Below are 20,926 nucleotides of genomic sequence, written 5' to 3'. Positions count from 1 at the left end.
GGGAACTGCTTGACTTTTATGTTATTTAATCAGTTCGGTTGTTTGCTAGCGGTAGAGCAGATGAACGCCGCATTCCAGGTCGAGTTCTTTGAAGCGATGCCTGTAAGTAGCAGCTTATACTTCAAAACGAGCCTTTATGTTAACATATGAGAAATTAATATGTTAAAGTTACATTCCCTCAATGGAATATATACTAGTCAGTCCCAGTGACTGTTTCACTCATGGGTTTTGCCCTTGTGCTTTCTGGGTAAAAATTAATCGAGAAACGCACGCGCCCCCGAACCCTCGTCAACAATCTCCGGCCCCCCACCAGAGAAGGGAAAAGTTATTTGGCCCTCACAGGAAAAAGTTTGGGGACCACTGCACTAAAACAAAGAAACCTGGCAGAAACAATTAGTGTAAGCGAACATGTCAAGCCAAAGGTTTCACAAGACACTTCAAAATAAAGAAACAAACTGTTCAGATCAAATCACAGTATTGACAGCTCAGTAGGGATTTAAATAGATGGGTATCTTCTGTGATTGGAGGAGCAGGAGATGAATATTCCAATCAGGATAGATGGGTGGTGCAATGTGAAGTGTCAGTGGAGGCCAACTAATCCTAATTAGTGCTAATTTTTAACCTTAACCTAAGGTTTTTCCCCTCATCAAAAACATAGCTGGAGTGTTGACTTAATTCTTTCATGCATATTTGAGAAATCCTTTATCTCCCATAGCAACCATTCAACTGTCCAAAATGGCTGGGTGGTCCTACTAGCCCCGCCTTCAAAGTGCAGCTCCTCTTCAGAGCTGCAGTTTCCAAGCTTCCAAGCTTCTGCCTCACAGAGCAGGCCCAGCCCACAGCTCCCCCACTCAGCTCTCAACTCCTTCAGACTAGCCAGCAACAATTAGCAAACACCTGGTGTAACTGTCTACAGAGGCCCTATTTTAAGGTGCTGAATCACCTAAAAAATTGACATTTCTGAAAAGAAATGTCAAGAAATTGACATTTCTTTTCAGTCATATATATGCGGTATTTTCATGACAGCTGAATATAACATAGTTAATTGTGCTATAAAATGGCACTGTGTCTGGAAAGAAATGCTGGTCCCTTAAAATTAATATTTAAAATACTATTTAAAGTGCAAATAACATTTTTAAAGTTCTGTCTTGAAATAGCACTTTTATTAAAAATTAAATCATGTAGTGAGGAGTTGTCAAAGTGCAAAAGAAGAATTGCAGATTAGTCATTCAGGTTAATTTGAATTGCATGCACATTAGAGGGAAATCCAAGAACGTTCTGTTTATTTCTAATCAGGTGTGTGACAAATGTTTAGATTCTATCTGATGCTGTGCAGCAGTTGAGAAATATTGTTAGTTCTTTGAAAAATGGACTGGATGATGGTGCAGCTGCCTTGGAGCAAAAAGGTTAGCTTGAGGAAAATATGAAAGCAAAGTGCCCATATAGTTGTACTTTTTGCAACACCTTGTGGATTAAAAGCTACTAAATGGTGTTCAATAAACACAAGAAATGCCCAGAGAATAACATAACAGATGATCGTCGAATACTGAACATTTAATTTATCGTATTTTCCGCACTATCAGGCGCACCGGATTATAAGGCGCACCTTCAATGAATGACCTATTTTAAAACTTTTTTCATATATAGGCGCACCGCATTATAAGGCACATAGAATAGATGCTACAGTAGAGGCTGGAGTTACGTTATGCATCCACTAGATGGAGCTGCACTAAAGGGAATGTCAACAAAACAGTCCTACTCCGGTCGGCGAGGAGAGCCTTCCGCGACTGGGTCAGGGCGTGGCCGGACGACGGTCACCCTTCTCCGTTTGCGCACAGCATGTTTGTGGAGAACGTGGTGCTAAATGATGGTCGGTAGGTAGATAGGTCAGTCATACTTTATTAGCAAACCAGCGTTCTGACAACTATCCCAGCATGCACCACGCGCTTCTTCTTCTACGGGTGAAAATGAAGTCGGCGGCTGCTTACCGTAGTTGCTAGACCTGTTGTGGCTCAATATTGGTCCATATGTAAGGCACACCGGATTATAAGGCGCACTGTCGGCTTTTGAGGAAATTGAAGGTTTTTAGGTGTGCCTTATAGTGCGGAAAATACGGTATGTCATGTTTTCTAATTGGGAACACACATTTTACTTCATGTTAACGTGAAATAAACTGAAACACATTGGAGGACAGTTGTTTGTTTTTATTCATTTTGTGCTATTTTCTTAAGTGAGATGTCTTTAAATTTTGACCTTAATCAAATTCATCTTCAAATTGAGAATTTAAATTTAAATTCATTACTGCCTTGCTGACCTTTACATCTATAGAAAACAGGAAAACTGTAATAGCTAAATTGCAACTGTTATGTTTGCTATTCAGGAAGATTATAAATTAATGTTAATTCCTCTACAGAGTATAATATAAAGAAGTACATTTCTGCCCGCGGAGGAGACTATAAGTTTCATCAATTCAGATGGATATTTTTGAATGATTACAAAAAAACTTTCAGATAAAAGAAATCTTTGTTCCCTTTTATATAAGGATGCTCATGCGTGAGCGTTTTCATCTGTGTACGACTTTAACATTTTGTGCCATTCAAGTCAAGCTTATCCTCCCCTCTCTACCCCCTTTTCCTCCTCATCTTATCAGTTTTCACATTTCCCCCTCTTTCTGTTCCTGTCTCCCTTCATCTTGCTCCCCCCTGCAGCTCCCCCTCCCCCATTTCCTCCTTTCACCGCCTGTTATCTCTGCTGTGCAGTTGACTGCCTCTGTCCTCTGGGTGTCAGCATTCGCCTTATCCTTCATTCAGCCACACAGCTTTGTGTGAACTAGTCACCCCATTTCTGCCTGTGCTTCATGTTTTCATCATTATTCTCCCCCTAAGTCCTCATGTCTCCGTCTTTCTTAACATTTCCCCTCAGTTGCAGCTCCTCCCTCCCCAACTGGCTGCCTGTTTCTACAGCGGCCATAAACATCATATTTTCACCATTCTTTTCTCCCCTAACAGCTCCACAAACATACACATTCCTCAGTCATAAATCTGCAGTCATGCTATCCACTAAAACCCTGTGTATGTGCATGTGTGTGTGTGTGCATGCATGTGTATGTGCACTAAGTGCTAGCTATTGATCAAAAGTACAGAAACTGGAGCTGTAAGAAGAGATGCCCATGCAGGCATCCTTTTGCTCCAAATAGAAGATGAAGGTGACTTTCAGGAAGTTCGTCGACACACTCACATGCACCCAGTGAACCGTGCAACCACACATGCTCTCACACACACACACACACACACGCAGACACTGCAAAGAAAGTGTGTTTTGACAAAAACTGATAATCAAAATAAAGTAGGGACTGTGGAAAGTAAAGGATGGAGGATGAGTTTAAGCCTTGCAGAGGAGAGATGCTCCTGTGACGAGGTGCTCAAACAAAAGCCCCCTCTAAATTGATAATATAATGAAATGTCCTTGCAGACCTGGGAAGACAAAGCTCCATTACTCCCCTAACATTTTTCTACCCTCTCCAAGACTGTTTTTATGAGGCAGGAAAAATAAAAAAGTTACCATCACTGTCATATCAAAAACTCTTCTCTTTAAACAGACCTGAAGTCTTTTTTGTTTGCCTTACTAAAACCTTCATTTGAAGGAAGGAGTGATGTTCTCTGTTCCAAACATCTGTCAATTTTTTAAATTATTTTATTCACAATAAGACCAGAATTCAGATTGAGGAGAGGAGCTGAAGGTCATTCTGGAGTACGAGATGACATTAACCCTCCTAAAACAGATGTACATATTCACATCAATATGAATGCCTCCTTTCTTCCATGAAGAGAAAATTACATATTATTTATTTATGAATAAAATTGCTCTTTGAAACTGATAACCATGCATTCAGCTATAAAAACATCTGCGGGTTGGCCAAATATGCAACTGATTACACTTTGAAACTTTACTTAGATTCTGTAGAATCTGTAAAAATTACGTGGCAGAAAATTAAATAACCTATAGAAGATGTAAAGGATGTTAAGGCAACTTATCTCAAGCAGTAGTTCTAAAGTTGGGCATTTTCAGTTTTCAATAATTATATCTTTATTCAGCTGCCAGGGATGCATTTAACAGCTTTGGTCAAAAACTCAGTAAAGTGAGAGCAATCAGATAGAAATATAAGAATGAATAACAAAAGAATGAATAACAAAACATTAGCATGCACCTTGTTGCAGTGAGAGCTTAAATAAGTCACACTCAATGTTCCTGTAAGATTTCTCCTCCTGCTTTCTAAATTTTCTTCTTTTTTAACTTTGAAAAATGTTTGCCCTCATACAAATTCTTGTGTTAGCATTCACACACCATTATAAAAGGGAACGAGTGAGGATTAGATTGCGATGAATACACACAAAGGCAGCTGTGTTTTTGTGTGTGTTACTCAGTGCATTCTTTCTGCAAAAAGAATGCACTGAGGCCACTGGTATACACGTCAGTATTTATAATGGTGCATATATGTTTTTTTTCTGAGCAGCTATTTTTCATTTACAGTCAGTGCTTTACGAAATATAAGACAAAGACACAATAGATAAAACAGAAGGAGAGATAAAACATCATAGATGTGAAAAAAGATGTGGTTAAAGTAAAAAAAAATGTGTAATGCATTTTTGTAGTGTAATTTTCCTCACCTAGAAGATATTTCATTTTATCAAATCCTTTTACTTTTTATTTCAAACCTGTCTATTGAACACTTATCTTCATGTCGTAATACTTTCAACCATGTACTCTCTTTCTATCTGCTCTCTTATTACCAATGAAATCTTGGAACCCATAGCCAGGATCTACAATAGGGACTTCAAAATGCATAACATTCTCCCTGGCTGGACTCATCATTGTATAGTTTTTTCTTCTTCACGTGCTTTAACTTTTGAAAATCATGTTTTGTACAGCGGTATTACATTGGATTTTCAGGTTTTTCATGGTGTAAATTATGTAGCTCTTTCTGCTACATAACAATCTAGGAAATCAAGTAGGTCTGTTACCAAAGGACACTTACCACTACCTGACTTTAAAAACTGCTCTGGTCAGAAATTATTTTTCTGTTTATGCTAAAACATGGAAAGACATTCCACAACATATAAAGTCATTCCTAACATTAGCAGTTTTAAAGAACACTCGTGCGCATCATTTGCTGGACACCTATTTGAGCTGCATCCAACTTCAATGCATTGTGGGATTTGCAAAGATACATGCACCAAAATGACCACAAATGTATGCAAATGTACCCAATTCATCACACTTCCCTGTAGTTCTAAAAGGTCTAAGTCAGGGGTCTGCAACCTGCGGCTCCGGAGCCACATGTGGCTTTGTGGAACGTCTTTGGCTTATTTATAAAGCACTTTAAAACAACCACAGCTGATACAAAGTGCTGTACATTAAAACACAACATAATAAAAAAATAAATAAATAAAATAAAATTAATAAATAAAAAAAGTAAAAACTCTTACAGTTTAAAAACAAACAAACATACAATTTAAAACTGGATCCCGCTGGAGTTGAAAGCCAAGTACAATAGATGGGTTTTAAGAAGAGCTTTAAAAGTGGACAGTGAAGGGGCCTCTCTAACGTGCAAAGGCAAGTCATTCCATAACTAGGGACCCATAACAGAGAAAGCCCTGTCTCCTCTGAGCTTCCATCTTGATATCGGTACCTCCAAGAGCAGCTGATCTGCAGACCTGAGAGACTGATTGGGTATATAGGGATGAAGAAGCTCAGAGAGGTAAGCCAGTTCAAGATTATGCAGTGATTTAAAAACAAACATAAGAATTTTAAAATGAATCCTAAAATATACAGGCAGCCAGTGAAGTGAGGCCAGGACAGGGGTCACATGCTCTCTCTTTCGAGTTCCTGTCAAAAGCCGTGCAGCAGCATTCTGAACCAGCTGCAGACGTGAGAGCAGCGACTGACTGACTCCCAGATAAAGTGAGTTACAGTAATCTAGTCGAGTTGAAATAAAAGCGTGGATCACTGTTTCAAAATGCTGCCTGGAAAGAAAAAGATTTCACTGATGCCAATCGCCTTAAATGATAAAAACTGGACTTAACCACGGTTCTGATTTGGCTGTCCAATTTGAATGACCAATTTTCTAGAAGAAATGTATCAAGACAACGTAACATTTGTGGCTCTACATGAGTTTATTATCCAGACTGAGGTCAAGAATGGCTCTCTGTGTTGAAAAGGTTGAGCACCACTGATCTAAGGGATAGCAGTATTTTCATTGGCTGGGACAGATTTTGTCTACATACAATATTAAGATGCCTAGCATGGCTTTGTTAGGCACGGTAACCATTTCAACTTTTTTGTGTTCCAGTTGCAGTAAGAAATACAGATTAATTAAAAAGTACATGACAAATAGTAATCTGCTAACTATATGGACACAATGCTTAATAGTTTGAAATAATACATTAATAATATTTCTAAAATAAATATTTTTCAAACATGCATTTTTTGACGGTGTTCTATTTCCATCAGTCATATTACACTCATGGTTCTGGCATGTTGGGATGACAAACAGCTGCAGCAGAGATTTGTCTGTGTGTGCGTGTGGGTGTGTGCGTGCGAGTGTGTGTGTGTGTGCGTGTGTGTGTGTGTGTGTAGGTATGCGTGCGTGCGTGCGTGCGTGTGTGTGTGTGTGTGTGCGTGCATGTGTGTGGGTGGGTGCGTGCATGTGTGTGTGTAGGTCTGACTCTTTGCACTGAATCGAGTGCTCTTCACAGTGGCCTCTCTCATCCCAGCCTCACCCCTGAAGGAAATTGATTTGTGAGTAATTAAAACTGTGTGCGTCTGGATGTGGGCCAACTTCATGTTCTATTCATGCAGATTAATACATATTTGTCGTTGCCTGTGGGGGCTTAAAGGCATCTGTCTGTGCCATTAAACATTTATGAGCATGGAGGACACAGGCGGGGAGAGAGTCGTTCAGCAGCACTTTGCTCCGTCCTCCTCATATCAGCACACATCTTAATGGCGAGCATTAAATCAGAATAGCCAAACAGGGAATTTGACGATGACAATAGCATTCATCACACCATGGTTCTAGAGGAAAAAATCTCCCCTCAGACACTCTTTCACTGCAAGATACCATCAGTCTGTAATGCTTATTTCATGCTGTTGCAGGTGACTTTTCAAAGTATTTACTCACACACTGCCTTATCCTCTCAATCTGCTTTGATGATTACTTTAATGTCTTTGCAACAAAAGAAATTCTTTATGTGTTCTTTGATAGTTTTTGAACACCAGGATATGGTAAATGGCAGCTGTACCTCCTGTATTTTCTCAACCTGACCTCAGCTGGTGTGAGTAATGTTGGGCAATGGAACATCGCTGGGTATGTGCTTCTGTGGAATATAGAGGGGCATTATATAACCAGTTTGCACATGTTATGTGTTCTCACATCTAAGGCTGTGTGTGCAATGAAGAGAGTCTATTATCAAGTGATTACCTTGATAATTAGCATTATCACAGAGGCTTCTTTCATAGTGGAATACCCATGCTACCACTCTGAAGTTAGCGTGGGTATTCCTCAGAAACACTTTTTTTAATGGATGATTTTAAATAAAATCTCTTCATGGCAAATATATTTGCCTTTTTTCCTGATTGAACAGCATTTTTTTAAATTAGAGGAAATATGTACACTGACATAACAGCTGCACATCCAGAAGTCCCAATCTGACAACTCTGGAAATAATTGCTCCCAATCTTTCAGGAATAGAGACTGTGTTCTGACAGTTGAGTGATTTACATTTCTCAGTCTTCTTTGTACTTCAGGTGTTGAAAGGAGGTCCTTCTGATTTTCAAACATCAGATTCTAGACTAGAGCAGTCACTGCTGTCTTTGTGTCACTTTTTTCTTAAGGCCAGATTTGTATAGTCCAAAACTAATGGCCCTTTTCCCCTAGCATCTAATCAATGCAGACTGACTCAGCTCCATTCAGTTTCCGCTATGTTTATGTAGTGCCAGCCCCTTTCTTCAGTACCTACATGGGATTCCTGACTGGAAACACATCAGGAGACAGTCAGTCACCAAATGGATAGGGGTGGAGTTGGTTGTGTCTCAAGAGCAACTGCCTTACAATTATCAGTTCTAACATTTGTAAAAACTCGCAATACTAAGTGTGCTAAGGAAAATAGCAACACTGCGAATAGGTGTGGTTTGTAGGATAATGACAAGATGCAAACGTTTTTGTACTTGTGTTGCGTTTATGTTGAATATTAATGCCACATTGCTTTTCACATCGTGGGACCACTCTGCTAGGATGACCCCACTCACACAGAGCTGATATTCAAGTATAACTGAAAATTACCTTAACCATGTCGACATGAACTTCACTGAGTAGGTTCTAGTGGAAAAGGGTCAAAAGAACTGTCTTTTTGTCTTATTTTCCATCTTGAGCTGTGAATCTCTTCCACAGTTATCTCAGGATTCTTCCGTGATTCTCTAAACAATGTTCTCCTGTCTGTTTTGGTGGACAGGCATGCTCTAGTAGGTTTGCAGTTTCTCAACCTAATCCTTCATTTAACCTATCTGCTCCGCTATGTTTAGCGGAGCAGATAGGTTCTGCTCCGCTAACCTATCTATGGTTTGCTCACTAATGTTGTCCAATAAATTGCTGAAACCTTCACAACTGTATTTAGGTGGAGAAAAGCATACACACGAGGACTCTACTTACTGGCTATAAACTATGAAGGCAGGATTGCACAGGAATTTGTCTAAGAATATCAGAGATTAGACAGACAAGCAAGAATGTGAATTTAGGGTCTAATTTCTTGTGAAAAATGCTGAAAGGCATATTTCATTGTTTTTAAGTTTGTCTTATGACTAATATAAGTTAATATAGCAAAAACCATTCTACAGTACCACTGTGTTGTGTGAAACATTACACAGTTTGTTGCAAATTTGTGTTGCAATATTTGCTTCAGAGTGTAAGAACATACTGTATATATACATTTAATCATTCCATGAAAAATAAACTGTTTTGTTATTATTTATAAAAGCTGTTGTCAGTTAGCTCACATGTAGTGTTGACAGTACTGCATTGTTTTAACAGTGACTGTTTCTGTTGGCTGTGTTTGTGTCTGCAGGTGGTTGGAGTGTTTGGGGCCACTGGGGGCAGTGCAGCAGTGAATGTGGCGGAGGAATCCAAACCCGTGCTCGGACCTGCCAGTCGCCTCCTGAGGAGTCTTTCCTGTGTGAGGGCATAGTGGAGGAAGGTCGGCCCTGCAACTCCCAGTCATGCACAGGTTAGCTCTTCCCATTGGCTTTGGTTCTGTCCACCAATGAAACTATGTGTTCGTTGGACATTTTAAAGACATTCTAAGCTTACCCTTCCTTTCCTACTAACTTATTCTGTTCTGTATCTTATGCGTGTGATTCAGGATTTTGAGTTAAGGAGTGCATGTTGGAAAGGGGACTTTGATCGATGAAAATAAGAAAACCTGCATGGTCAACTGATTTTTTGGTCAATAATGCAAAGACCTGATTATTTCAAAATCCTAAAATACTCAAATGGCTAAAGTGGCTCAGGCAGTGAGCATCTGAGTGCTTTATTTATTAGAGACTATTTACCAAGAAGTATTAGTGCTTTCATTTGACAGCTTAAAGCTTCTTTTCATCTGGGCAGAACGATTGATGCATTTCTCTGTCTCACAGCAATAAGTCATGGCTGCAGCTGTGATGGGTTTAAGTGTATTTTTGTACTTAGTCATACCATCAGAGGCACTTTAAGACTCTGAACAGCATTATACAACAACTGAAAGAAATTGTCAGCACACAGGAACAGCACATAAACACCAACAGCACAACACAAGTCCCAAGTTTGGCTGATGCTGTTCTGGGTGACCAATCACGTCACGGTTGTGCCCCAAATATAAGCCATTAATGAAGGAGCTCTGGTTGCTAACACCGCCCCTCCTCCCCCTCCTGGCCTTGCCTCATCCTCCTTTAGGCAAAGGTCGCCATCTCTCTCGCAGCCAGTCTCTCCGCTCGGTGGACAACCCCAAGCGTGATGACACAGACAAGCCCCCCCGCAGTGGACAGCAGAGTCCTCAGGAAGGTAAGACAACGGGACGCAGAGGGATCCCATGCATCAGTCACTGTGGCAGCTTGGGTGACAAGTTTACTTTTACAACATAGAGCTGTGACACACTTCAAACACACATCTATCAAAATCTCCCACAGCAGTGCCTTGTCCACAGTGGACTACTTCCAACATGGACCCTGACTGAACATAGCAAAACTGAATGAAACAGAACACTGTGTACTCTCTGTAAAATATGAAATCAAACAGAATCGCTGCTCTCTGATGAAGTGATGCTGCACCAAAGTCAAAAAATGCACATAAAGGAATAGTTCAACAAATTGGACTGGTCTTTTTTTTTTTTTCAGCTTCAGTCTATATTATTACTATAGCAGCGATACATGTAAATACAAGGAAAGAATAGTTACTTTACCGTGCATTTACAGAACATAGAAATTCTGTGTTGCAAGAAAAGATCAAGCAAGTAAATCCTAAAGTGTACAAAACCCCCAAGTACATATCCTCCACCCTATGCACATACATCAACACACAGATCCATTCAAATATAAAAAAGCATTTACAAAACAAACTACAACACTGTGCATGTTGAAAAAGAAACATTGCAGGCCTGAATGTAAAGACCCTTTGCAGAGATATTTTCTGGCAATAGAGATTTAAACCAAAAATAGCTATTCCTTTTTTATGTTTACTGACCTAACTCACATCACATTAGTGTGTGCAATCACACTTCTAACTAATAACTTACTTTGACCTTTTCATCTTCAGACCTAAATATCACAGCTTAGAAAGTCTCAGAAATGAAGTGATTATAAACTATAAAGTGACTCAAAGTTCAGAAGTTCTCACTGTCATGATGTCTGGGTGTTTGGTGTTTTATTGTCATAGGTTTTGTGTTCCATAGGGTTGTTATTCATAGTCTTTGGTTATTTATCTGTGGCTTTACTTCCAACATGGACTCTGACTGAACATAGCGAAACTGAATGAAACAGAACACTGTTTCATAGTTCTCTTGGTGTCATGTTTTGCCTACTGAGATTTGCTTAAAAAAACTTGTTTTAAAATTAAAATCACACATTATTGTCTCATGAAGTGAAAAAATTATTTATAAAACAAACTTATTTGCGCATGTCAGAAATCTTTTCTTGCTATTCTAAGTTTTTGTTTGACTCAAAGTTTTACTTGTGATTCTCACATGACGTCGGAGACAGGGCCTAAAATCGCAACAAAAGACTTCTGATGTGTGCAAATAAAAGTTTGTTTGGGAAATAACTTTTTAAGTTCACGAGAAAAAAAAGAGTTATTTAATTTAAAAAAGCTTTTTAAACAAAACTTTTTGTTAAAAAAAAAGAAATCATTACAATTCCAAAAGTTTTTATTACAATTTTATTTTACTTAACTGAGGTTAGGTTTTTTTTTTCATTGAATAATTGGAGAAAAAAATTAACTTCATACTCTGCGAACCAGACCCTAAACTTACTTAAAGTCTGGAATTAGTTTTTTACCCTTCATTAATGACAAACTTTTATTGCATACATTATATCTATCATGGTAGTTCACAGGGTGAGTTATTTTTAATTCTAAATGAATATTCTTGTTGGACTTTTATTTAAGTGCTATTCTCCTTCAAGATACATTTACTTAACGCTAGAATAAATGCCTCTAGAATAAATACCTCTCTGCTTAAACTGCTACTCCGTGCTGAAGCAGAAATATTCAACGTTTTGCAGCAAAGGAAATTAGAAGACATATATCCATTATGGAGATGATAAGTTTTGGACAGGCGATGTGCCCCCTATTGCATAAGCAATACTGAAGAATGACTGCCATCATTAACGATACAGGGAAGAAGCTTTTTAGTTATCTTGCTTTGCTAGCAAAGTCGATAGCTAGCAGCTAGCTAATAGCACATCAACAACAGCCTAATGTCTGTATGATAAAAATACTACATCAATAAGAACAGTTTTTCCTCACCTGGCTGTCTCCTCCCACTCAGTAGTTCTTCAGAGAAAGACAGACGCAGAGGCCTGTCAGTGTCTGTTGTATTTCATTACTGCTTAAACCACTACTAAGTGCTGAAACAGAAACAAAACAACGTTCAACGTTTTCCGTCATCTGACAAGTAGCAAGTCTACTCCACTTTCTTCACCAAAAACGTTGTTTTTTAATTCACCAAAAACAGTTCTATAATCTGGAACGTTTTCTACGTTAAGCTCCAGTTAGCCATCTTATCTCACTGTGCAAGAGGCAATTGCGTCGTGTGTCACAGGCAAAAGGTCAAAGGTGACCGGAGGGCTAAAAACCCCAACACAAAACAAAATAATTTTAGTACATATTATGTGTCAGAAGAGGGCTTACGAAATAATACCAAAAAAAAATAAAATAAAATAAATAAAAAATTGACCAAAAGGGCACTTGGGGAAAAGGAGCAAAAGGGGCAGGTGCTCAAGCCCTCCTAGCCCCCAAGTCCCCTTTTGGTCAATTTATTATTGACCAAAAGGGCAGTAAAAATTAAATGTTCCCACTCCCAGATCAAAAAACACACATCCATATTTGCCCTGAACCCTCCTGGATATGCATGAAATGGTTTGTTCCTGCTTGGAGGGCTTGAGAGTGACAGCAGTCAGTGAAAGACAAGAACAACTGTGGCAGTTACTATGCTGCTAAGAAAAATAATAAAGTCAAGTTTTCAAAAGTGAAAAATAGAGAATGGGAGAGAGAGAAAAGGGCAAGACTGTCAATTTATAACCAAGTTTTTCTCCGAGAGGAGAGTAGACTGTATGAGATTACCAACCATTTAGCATAGTTAGCGTAGTTACAGACTACTGTTTTCCTCCATTTCACTAGCATTTAATGAATTAAGGAAAAAAACTACCAACATATTCATATATTTAACTTGTCCCTTGAACCTTTTACCACTTAACAACAGGTAAGTCAGTCAGCAACAGCTCTAACCCACATCCCTCCTGACCCATCCTCTCCTAAGTGAAATTAAAGCTGCAGTATGTAACTTTTATAAAAAAATATATTTTTTCCAGATATTTGTTAAAACTGTTATGTTGTGACAGTATGGTATGAGTTGTAATCTGTGAAAAATCAATTTCTTCTGCCTTCTCCCAGTGCTAGAAACAACCAGTCAGTGGCAGGAGAGTTTTAGTGCTGTCAATCACAATCTCATGTGGCTCATCCTTTCTCTCTCTCGATTTGTGTCGTGCTGCAGCTAGCACAGCCTGTTGTGAATGCTCAGTCTAGTTAGCATAGCTACCAGCGATGGCAGACAAATTATGTTCCTGTAACAATAAGTTGTTTCTCCACCATTAGCACATTTAGCAGTGAGTGAATGAAGTTGATTGACAGTGCTAAGAACATCCTCCTGGTTCTGATTGGTTGTTTTGGTCAGAATGGTGCATTACTTTAGCTAGCAATGGTAGTTCAGGGAGGAGATTGATTGTTTTCACAGATTATCTGCCTCATAACAAACTGCTACGACATCGTGACAGCTTTAACAAATATGGAGAAAACATCTTTTTTTATTAAAGTTACATACTGCAGCTTTAATAAAATGCAACTATATAGCATTTTTTGAGAAGTCTGGATTGCTTTGTGTATATTTTGTATGTTGCCTATCACTGTTGCTCATGGGGAGACATTTAAGTAATTTAAAATTAATAGTAAAAATTTAAGCAACCTACTTGCATACTGTATGTATTACTCTTGCACGTAAAATTCATGAGCAGTAAATACTGTACTAGTTATCGGTATTGGACCAAATAAATCGAGGCAGTTGCAAGCCTTTGAAATTGTGATGCTTTTGATGGGCAAGATGTACTCAAGAAATTGTAACAGCAGCTGTGTGGGGGGGAGTCCCAATTTAATTTTTTGTCAGGGGACCCAAGATTCCTAGCAGCGCCCTTGCTTTTCGCCTCTCTTTATTTACTAAAAACCTTTGCAATAAAAGCAGCAACAGCATTTCAAGTAACTTTTTAAACATGTAAAATCAAGCAGTCAACACATTTATGTACGCTAACACAGCTAACAGGTTGTAGTGTCAACATAGCAGAGTGACCATTTATTGTATCTCTGCATTACATTCAGCAGCAGTTATTACTGTCTGGAAAATAACAATGTTCATGACTGATATGAAATTTAACATCATTTGCCAGAGATCATGTTCTGAGCAATCATTACTTCAGTACCCTCTATCTCGATCTGATTCCAAATATGACCATATTGCCACTCAAATGCAAAATCTGAACAGAACTGCAATAAGTAAATATCCCATCAGCATCATTTAGCTGCCCAGTTTAAGTTATTTTTGAGCACATTTTTATAAGCTTTATGGTACTCAATTTAATATATTGTAGTTATAGATTAATACATGTTAATAATTAATACATTTAGCCACACAGAAGGCTTGACAGTTCTAATATGGAGAGTACGCTAGCCTCATGCTGTTTAGCGTTATTAATGCTAGTAGCTGCTTCTAATTTCTCTTCTACATAGAACTTAACAACAGATGTCCAGAATTGCTGAACTATTCCTTGTTGCTGGTTACTGTGAACAGTTTTGGGATGATGTTTTGAAACTGATGGTTGAACTTCATTTTGATTCACTCATACACTGCATTTACCTAAAAAGGTTGTTCAGCTCTAATTTAAATACAAATTTCAATCCAAGATGGCAAAGTGCAAACCTGCAGCTATCTGTCAGTTATGGAGGTTGAACAATATTCCAGAGTGTTTTGACTTTGAGTGAGGCATCACTTTAAAGTGCTTAGCTTCTCACTTCCTGTTAGCTTTTCTTTTCTCCCAACCCGCCTGTGACTACTCAGGCTTCTCTAATTGGTTCAGTGACCCATCTAATTGGCAGTCTCTGACTGTAACAGTATGAATGACATATCCTAAGGCGATGGCATTCCCTTTTGCATAGAGTCAATGCAAAGGATATGACATCCGAGCCTGACATATAACAAAGAACAAGCAGATTCAATGCTGGGCTCCATTTCAGGGGTCCCTTGTTTGAGGGGAGCCATGTGTGAATTTGGACAAAGAAGGTTAGCCTTTACCTGTTGCCACAAGACAGGACGGTATTTACAGAATGACTTGTAGGCTCCTAAACAATTTTGTATCTTGTCCTTTAGAATGATCAGCTGTGCTGTTTAGAAGACCGATCATCTTAAAGGACAGCAGGTTCAAGCTACCATGAGAAAAACCCATCTGTCAACCACATTTGTCTTTGAGGAAGACAAATTTATTCAATATTTATGAAATCTTAGGTGTTCGATAAAAGCGGCCCCTTGAAATGTGGCACGGACATACTTTACCTTTTAATACCACAGCCCCTCTTTTTTTGGCCCCAGAGGCTGCATCCTGCATGTTAAACAGTTATGGACCTTTCCTTTTCTTCCTTTTCCTCCCAATCCTTCCATCCTTTACCTATTCCATCTTGTTCAGTAGAATCAACTTCAGGTGAGGAGTGGTCATCCTGGAGTGTGTGTTCTGCCACCTGCGGGGAAGGCTGGCAGAGTCGCACTCGTTTCTGTGTGTCCTCCTCCTACAGCACCCATTGTAGCGGGCCACTGCGAGAGCAGAGACCTTGCAACACCTCAGCAATTTGTCCAGGTAAGCCTCTCCCTTACCCCCACCAGATCCCTCCCAACCCCCAAAGTCACCTGCACCCATCTCCTCTCAGTGCTCAGTCCTCTCCCTGACCATGTATTACCCATAGAAGATCCTCTAGATACCACTCTATTAGCCACTCTATCAGCAGATCATGTTTCAAAGTGTTCTCAGGCTCTCATGGAAACAGACAGCAGTGGGAGGTCCTAGAAGCAATAGTCTGGATGTTCTCCATTAAACCAAACCCACAGTGGAGTAACAGATGGGTCACCTGTTATTGTGATGTTTCTTAGTTTCAATTTGTAAAATGGATGGTCTGTACATCTATCTTCTAAGTTACACAATAGCTGCTCTGATTGCAGTTCACGGCACATGGGATGAGTGGTCACCTTGGAGTTTGTGTTCATCCACCTGTGGCCGAGGTTACAGGGCCCGAACACGAACTTGTTCCCCGCCGCAGTTTGAGGGAAAACCCTGTGACGGACCAGAGAAGCAGACCAAATTCTGCAACATAGCCGTCTGTCCAGGTAAGCATGACCCATCAACCAATGACCCGATAATGATAATGTAATGTAGACATCCTCATAGATTACAGTCAAGCAAACCTTCTCAGTTTGCTTAGCTGTGAATAATGTCCCGGCTTATAAACATCATGGTTGGTTACACTCTTTGTCCTCGCTGTTGCTGTGGCCCTGCCGGTTCCCAGTGGATGGGGTCTGGAATGAGTGGTCCAGCTGGAGCTCCTGCTCCACTACATGTTCCAATGGGACGATGCAGAGAACCAGGGAATGCAACGGCCCCTCTTATGGGGGCTCGGAGTGCAGGGGAGAGTGGCTGGAGACGGTTGACTGTTTCTTGCGGGATTGTCCAGGTATGATCATTTGTTGCAGAATGTGTCTTTCACTCTGCAGTTAACATACAGACTTTTCCAATTAAAAATAAGTTTTAGCCTTCTGATGGTTTGTATTTTGTTTTTAAACTCAATCTATGAGAGGAGCAGTGTAATGTAAAATTAACTTTTTTGAGCCCTACATTTCCTTGAATGTTATTCTCTCATCAAAAATATGCCTGGAGTTTTGCCTTGATTCTTTTATGAATATTTGAGAAGTCCTTTAATTTCCCATGGCAACTGTTCTGCTATGCAAAACGGCTGTGTGGATCTAACACTGCCTTTGAGATGCAGCTCCTCCTTGGAGCTGCTTTTTCCAAGCTTCTGCCTCACAGTGCATGCCTCCCCACGATGCCCCACTCAGCTCCTTCAGACTAGCCAGCACCAATTAGCAAACACTTTGTGGAACTGCACATCTGCTGAGCTCATTACAAACACTCTGAAAAGTAGCAATGCAGTGTAAGGTTAATAGAGGAGTGAAGTTTTGCTGACTTGCTTGAAGTGGAGTTTCAGCAAAGAGCAGACATGTTTAAAGAGACAGAGGCTTAAAACCCTGTGAAATAGGCCTTGGGTTTACAGCCAATAGGATCCTCAGAAGCAGATGTTAGCTTTGAAGGCATTAAATTACAAAGCCAAATTTTCTTTGTTATATGTATATATAGTCAGATAGTTATGTGATTGTGTTGCAAAATTCCATTATTTGTCTGGAAAATACATAATTCTGCCCCTTTAAGTTAATTTAATTGAAATGTTACTCTGGAATTTACTGTAGTAAACAACATTTCATGTTGTGTTGATTGTTAGTGGATGGAAAGTGGCAGCCTTGGTCCTTGTGGTCAGGCTGCTCAAAAACCTGTGGAGGGGGGATGCAGCAGAGGAACAGGGTTTGTTATGGGCCCTTTTTCGAAGGACAGGATTGTCCTGGAGAGAGACAACAAATCCGTCACTGCAATGAAAAGAGATGCCCAGGTGACTGAATAGAAACATTCCTATGTGATATGTGCATGTATGTTTTCTCACGTTAGTGTGACTGACACAGTTTATTTATCTTTCTGTTGCAAACAGCACCTCATGAGATATGTGATGAGGACAATTTCTCTAAGGTTGTGTGGAAGATGACTCCTGCCGGGGATACAGCAGCAGTACAATGTGATTCCAATGCCATAGGTGAGCTTCCATCTTCCATGCATTCACACAAGGTTCCATTTAGAGAAACTGCATGACAAAGTCCTCAGTGCTCAGCTAAACTTCTGTGTCTCCTCCACACAGGGGTTATCCTGCGTCGCTGCTCTTTGGATGAGGAGGGCATTGCCTACTGGGAAAATCCCACCTATATGAAATGCATTTCCAATGACTATCGCAATATACAAACCTTAGTAAGCAGTAAATCTGTTTTCATTTGACTTGTTTAAAAAAATAAAGCTTTCACAGATCACTAACTGTGTTTTAAACAACACATTGAAATGGTCCCTTTGTTTCTTTTCCACAAATGTGCATACATTTTAAATTGTTAAGAAATATCTGCTTCATGTAGGGTTATCCAGTTCTGATTTGGTGTTTTAATTCTTAATCTACAGGAGAGTGAGGGCAGTGCAGCCATGATAAAAACCTGTGAAATAGGCCTTGGGTTTACAGCCAATAGGATCCCCAGAAGCAGATGTTAGCTTTAATGCAATTAGCATCAAATGATTAAGACCACAGGTGTCAAATTCCAGTCCTGCCACTGCCTTGCAACTTTTAGATGTTCCTCTGCTGCACCACACCTGAATAGAATAATTAGGTCATTAGCAAGACTCTGGAGAACTTATCTACACAAGGAGGAAGTAATTAAGTCATTTCATTCCAGTGTTTTGTACCTGTGGCACATCCAAAAACTGCAGGACAGTGGCCCTTGAGGACTGGAGTTTGACACCCCTGGATTAGACGAATCGTCTAATCCAGGGGTGTCAAACTCCACACTCCACACTCTCATGGTGCTCACAAATTATTTGAAAGTTCTTTCTCAGAGATTTATTTTTCTACCAAGTACCCAAAACTTTCTCTTTATTTTACTATGTACTTATCAGACTAATATGGCAACTCTAGAACTACTTCCTTTTTTAATTCAAAGTAAGAGTTTCAAACAGAGATACAACAGGATGGTAACTTAAAGCACGCATGTTTATATCTGGGCTTCATCTTACCAACTTACACTTACTTCAGTAGATGAAGTCACATTCTCACAGGTGTCACTGACAATATGGTAGCATTTAATGACAATATTTTGTTGTGCAATATTTCATTGCTTGATAAGGGGTGGGTTTTAATAACTTTGTACTTCTACCCACTCCTTTGAACGTTTATTGTTTATGGCATTGCTGTAATTTTTTTGTAACTTGACACGTTCAATAAACTTCAAAAATAAAATAAAAAACTCCTATGTTTTACAAATCACTAACTGTAGAGGTTATGTGAGATGCCCCTGAAAGAAATAACAGATAAACTAACAGAAACTTTCTCCATCAGACTCGGGAACACTTGTCCAAAGCACAGCGTGGCCTTGTGGGAGATGGAGTTTCAGAAGTGATGAACAAGCTGAGGATGACATCTGATGATGGAACAAGCTACAGCGGTGATCTGTTGGCTATCCTGGACGTACTGAAGAACATGACAGAGATCTTCAGGAGGGCGTACTACAGCCCCACGAGTGCAGACATGAGGGTAATTTCAAGGTGTTCTCACATTTCACTTCTGGATGTAGAAATGCTTAGAGTTAGAATTAAATGAGAAACATGTTTAGTTATTTGGGGTTCTTTTATCTTGTGTTTTAGTTCCGTTTCTGAGTATACATCTCATGTATGCAGGGGGCTAGTCCCAGGGGTGATATAAATATTGTGGAAACTGAGTATTTCTGTTTGAATTCTGCAAGATGTTAGAGGTAAGGGCCATTTACTGCCTGAGGTTTTCAACCTTAGGAGACGTGGGATTTTGACTATTAATTGAGAATGTAGCCATTTCTATTATGCCAATTAAACATTCACAAATGGCAAATCTAAAAGCACCAACAGTCAATATTTTGCTTTTCTGTACTTTATAATTCAATTCAGTTAAAAAAACTATTAACTATTCTTGTAACTTATATCCACCAAGTATTCATTCATGACTATCTTGGAACAACTCTGTAGCCTCAATTTGAAGACACTGTTGCTGTATGTCAGCTTCATGACTGCTATGACATGCTAACAACTCATTATCTAGGCAGCAGAGATGATAATCCACACTAACTTTTTCTGACACCATCAGTTGTTGAGGAGCTCTGCTAATCCACCTCATTTGCTTTTCCTGATCTTTTTTAAATTTATGTCTGGTTTCAGTTTGTCTTGTATCAGTCTGCCAAGCAAGATTTGATTCAGTATAGCATGAAGATAAAAAACTAAAAAAAAGCTAATAGGTTTTCCTGTCTTTCAGTACGCTATAATCACCAAAGTAGCCTACAACAAATCTGATAGGATTTGATGCATGTTGTAAAGTACAAAAAGAAAATACAAACACACTTCTCATGGGGACAAAGTGGCTAAAGAATTATATATTTTGACCAGCTTAAGGTTGGTCCACATTAATTAGTATGTCTTTTTGTTTCAGGATTGTGTACTGTAGGAATATAATTGGACATTGTTGAAGGTAGTGTTATTATCTTTTGGAATGCCAAGCAGGACCAGATAGTGGGGCATAAACCTTAGTCATACTTCAAAAATACAACCATATCAACCTGAGCGATTGAAAAACATTTCATTTTTGTTTCGTAGAACTTTGTGCAGACAGTGAGCAATCTGCTGATGGAAGAGAACCGGGACAGATGGGAAGAAGCACAACTGGTGAGAACCTCCCTCTCTCAAACAGTTCTGCTTTGTTTGTAATTTCCTCCCTCGTTGAACTCTGTGTTCAGTGATGACATCCTGAAGCTGATGAGTGAAACAATGTCAGAACAGCCCACCTGTGTCTTTTCAGACAGACAGTTGTGAGGAGAAAGGACAGACGAGAAGATAGAAATAGCTTTAGCTAATGAGGAACTGACTCAAGGCAAACGCCCACTCTCCCATCTGCTGCATCCATCAGTACACAGGTGGCTGTGCCAGGATTGTCACCATGCAGGTGGAGGATACGCACTTAATAAACCAGCTAGGCTTCTTAAACCATTTCATAAGCCAGTTTTTTATTTTTCTAAAGCAAAAGTCGACCAAAAAATTCAGCATAAACTATCATTTGTTTAAGCTCAGTTTAAACTCAAGACATTTTACAACACTTGTATAACTCTTATTTTGTTTTTGTTTTTTGTTTTTTTGTTGCAGAATATATAAGTTTAGATAT

The 20,926-nt window shown here is 39.3% G+C and overlaps 1 protein-coding gene across 9 annotated transcripts in view; it reads left to right on the top strand.

The window, feature by feature from the left end:
- Positions 1–20,926, top strand: part of adgrb1a (adhesion G protein-coupled receptor B1a) — a 240,299-nt gene that overhangs the window by 100,073 nt on the left and 119,300 nt on the right. For 6 of the 9 annotated variants that reach the window (XM_007550410.2, XM_016670629.1, XM_016670627.1 and 3 more), the window contains exons 3-12: positions 9,120–9,278; positions 9,983–10,090; positions 15,526–15,693; positions 16,053–16,217; positions 16,397–16,561; positions 17,384–17,548; positions 17,645–17,746; positions 17,849–17,955; positions 19,085–19,279; positions 20,365–20,433. In XM_007550410.2, the coding sequence (XP_007550472.2) occupies positions 9,120–9,278; positions 9,983–10,090; positions 15,526–15,693; positions 16,053–16,217; positions 16,397–16,561; positions 17,384–17,548; positions 17,645–17,746; positions 17,849–17,955; positions 19,085–19,279; positions 20,365–20,433 (1,403 nt within the window). The remainder of the gene's footprint in view (positions 1–9,119; positions 9,279–9,982; positions 10,091–15,525; positions 15,694–16,052; positions 16,218–16,396; positions 16,562–17,383; positions 17,549–17,644; positions 17,747–17,848; positions 17,956–19,084; positions 19,280–20,364; positions 20,434–20,926) is intronic. The other 3 variants (XM_016670626.1, XM_016670630.1, XM_016670631.1) reach the window with 2 other exon arrangements.

Source organism: Poecilia formosa, unplaced genomic scaffold (genome assembly GCF_000485575.1).
Source record: "Poecilia formosa unplaced genomic scaffold, Poecilia_formosa-5.1.2 Scaffold36, whole genome shotgun sequence".
In the NCBI taxonomy this organism is placed as follows: Eukaryota; Metazoa; Chordata; class Actinopteri; order Cyprinodontiformes; family Poeciliidae; genus Poecilia; species Poecilia formosa.
This window is presented reverse-complemented; position numbering and strand designations above follow the sequence as displayed.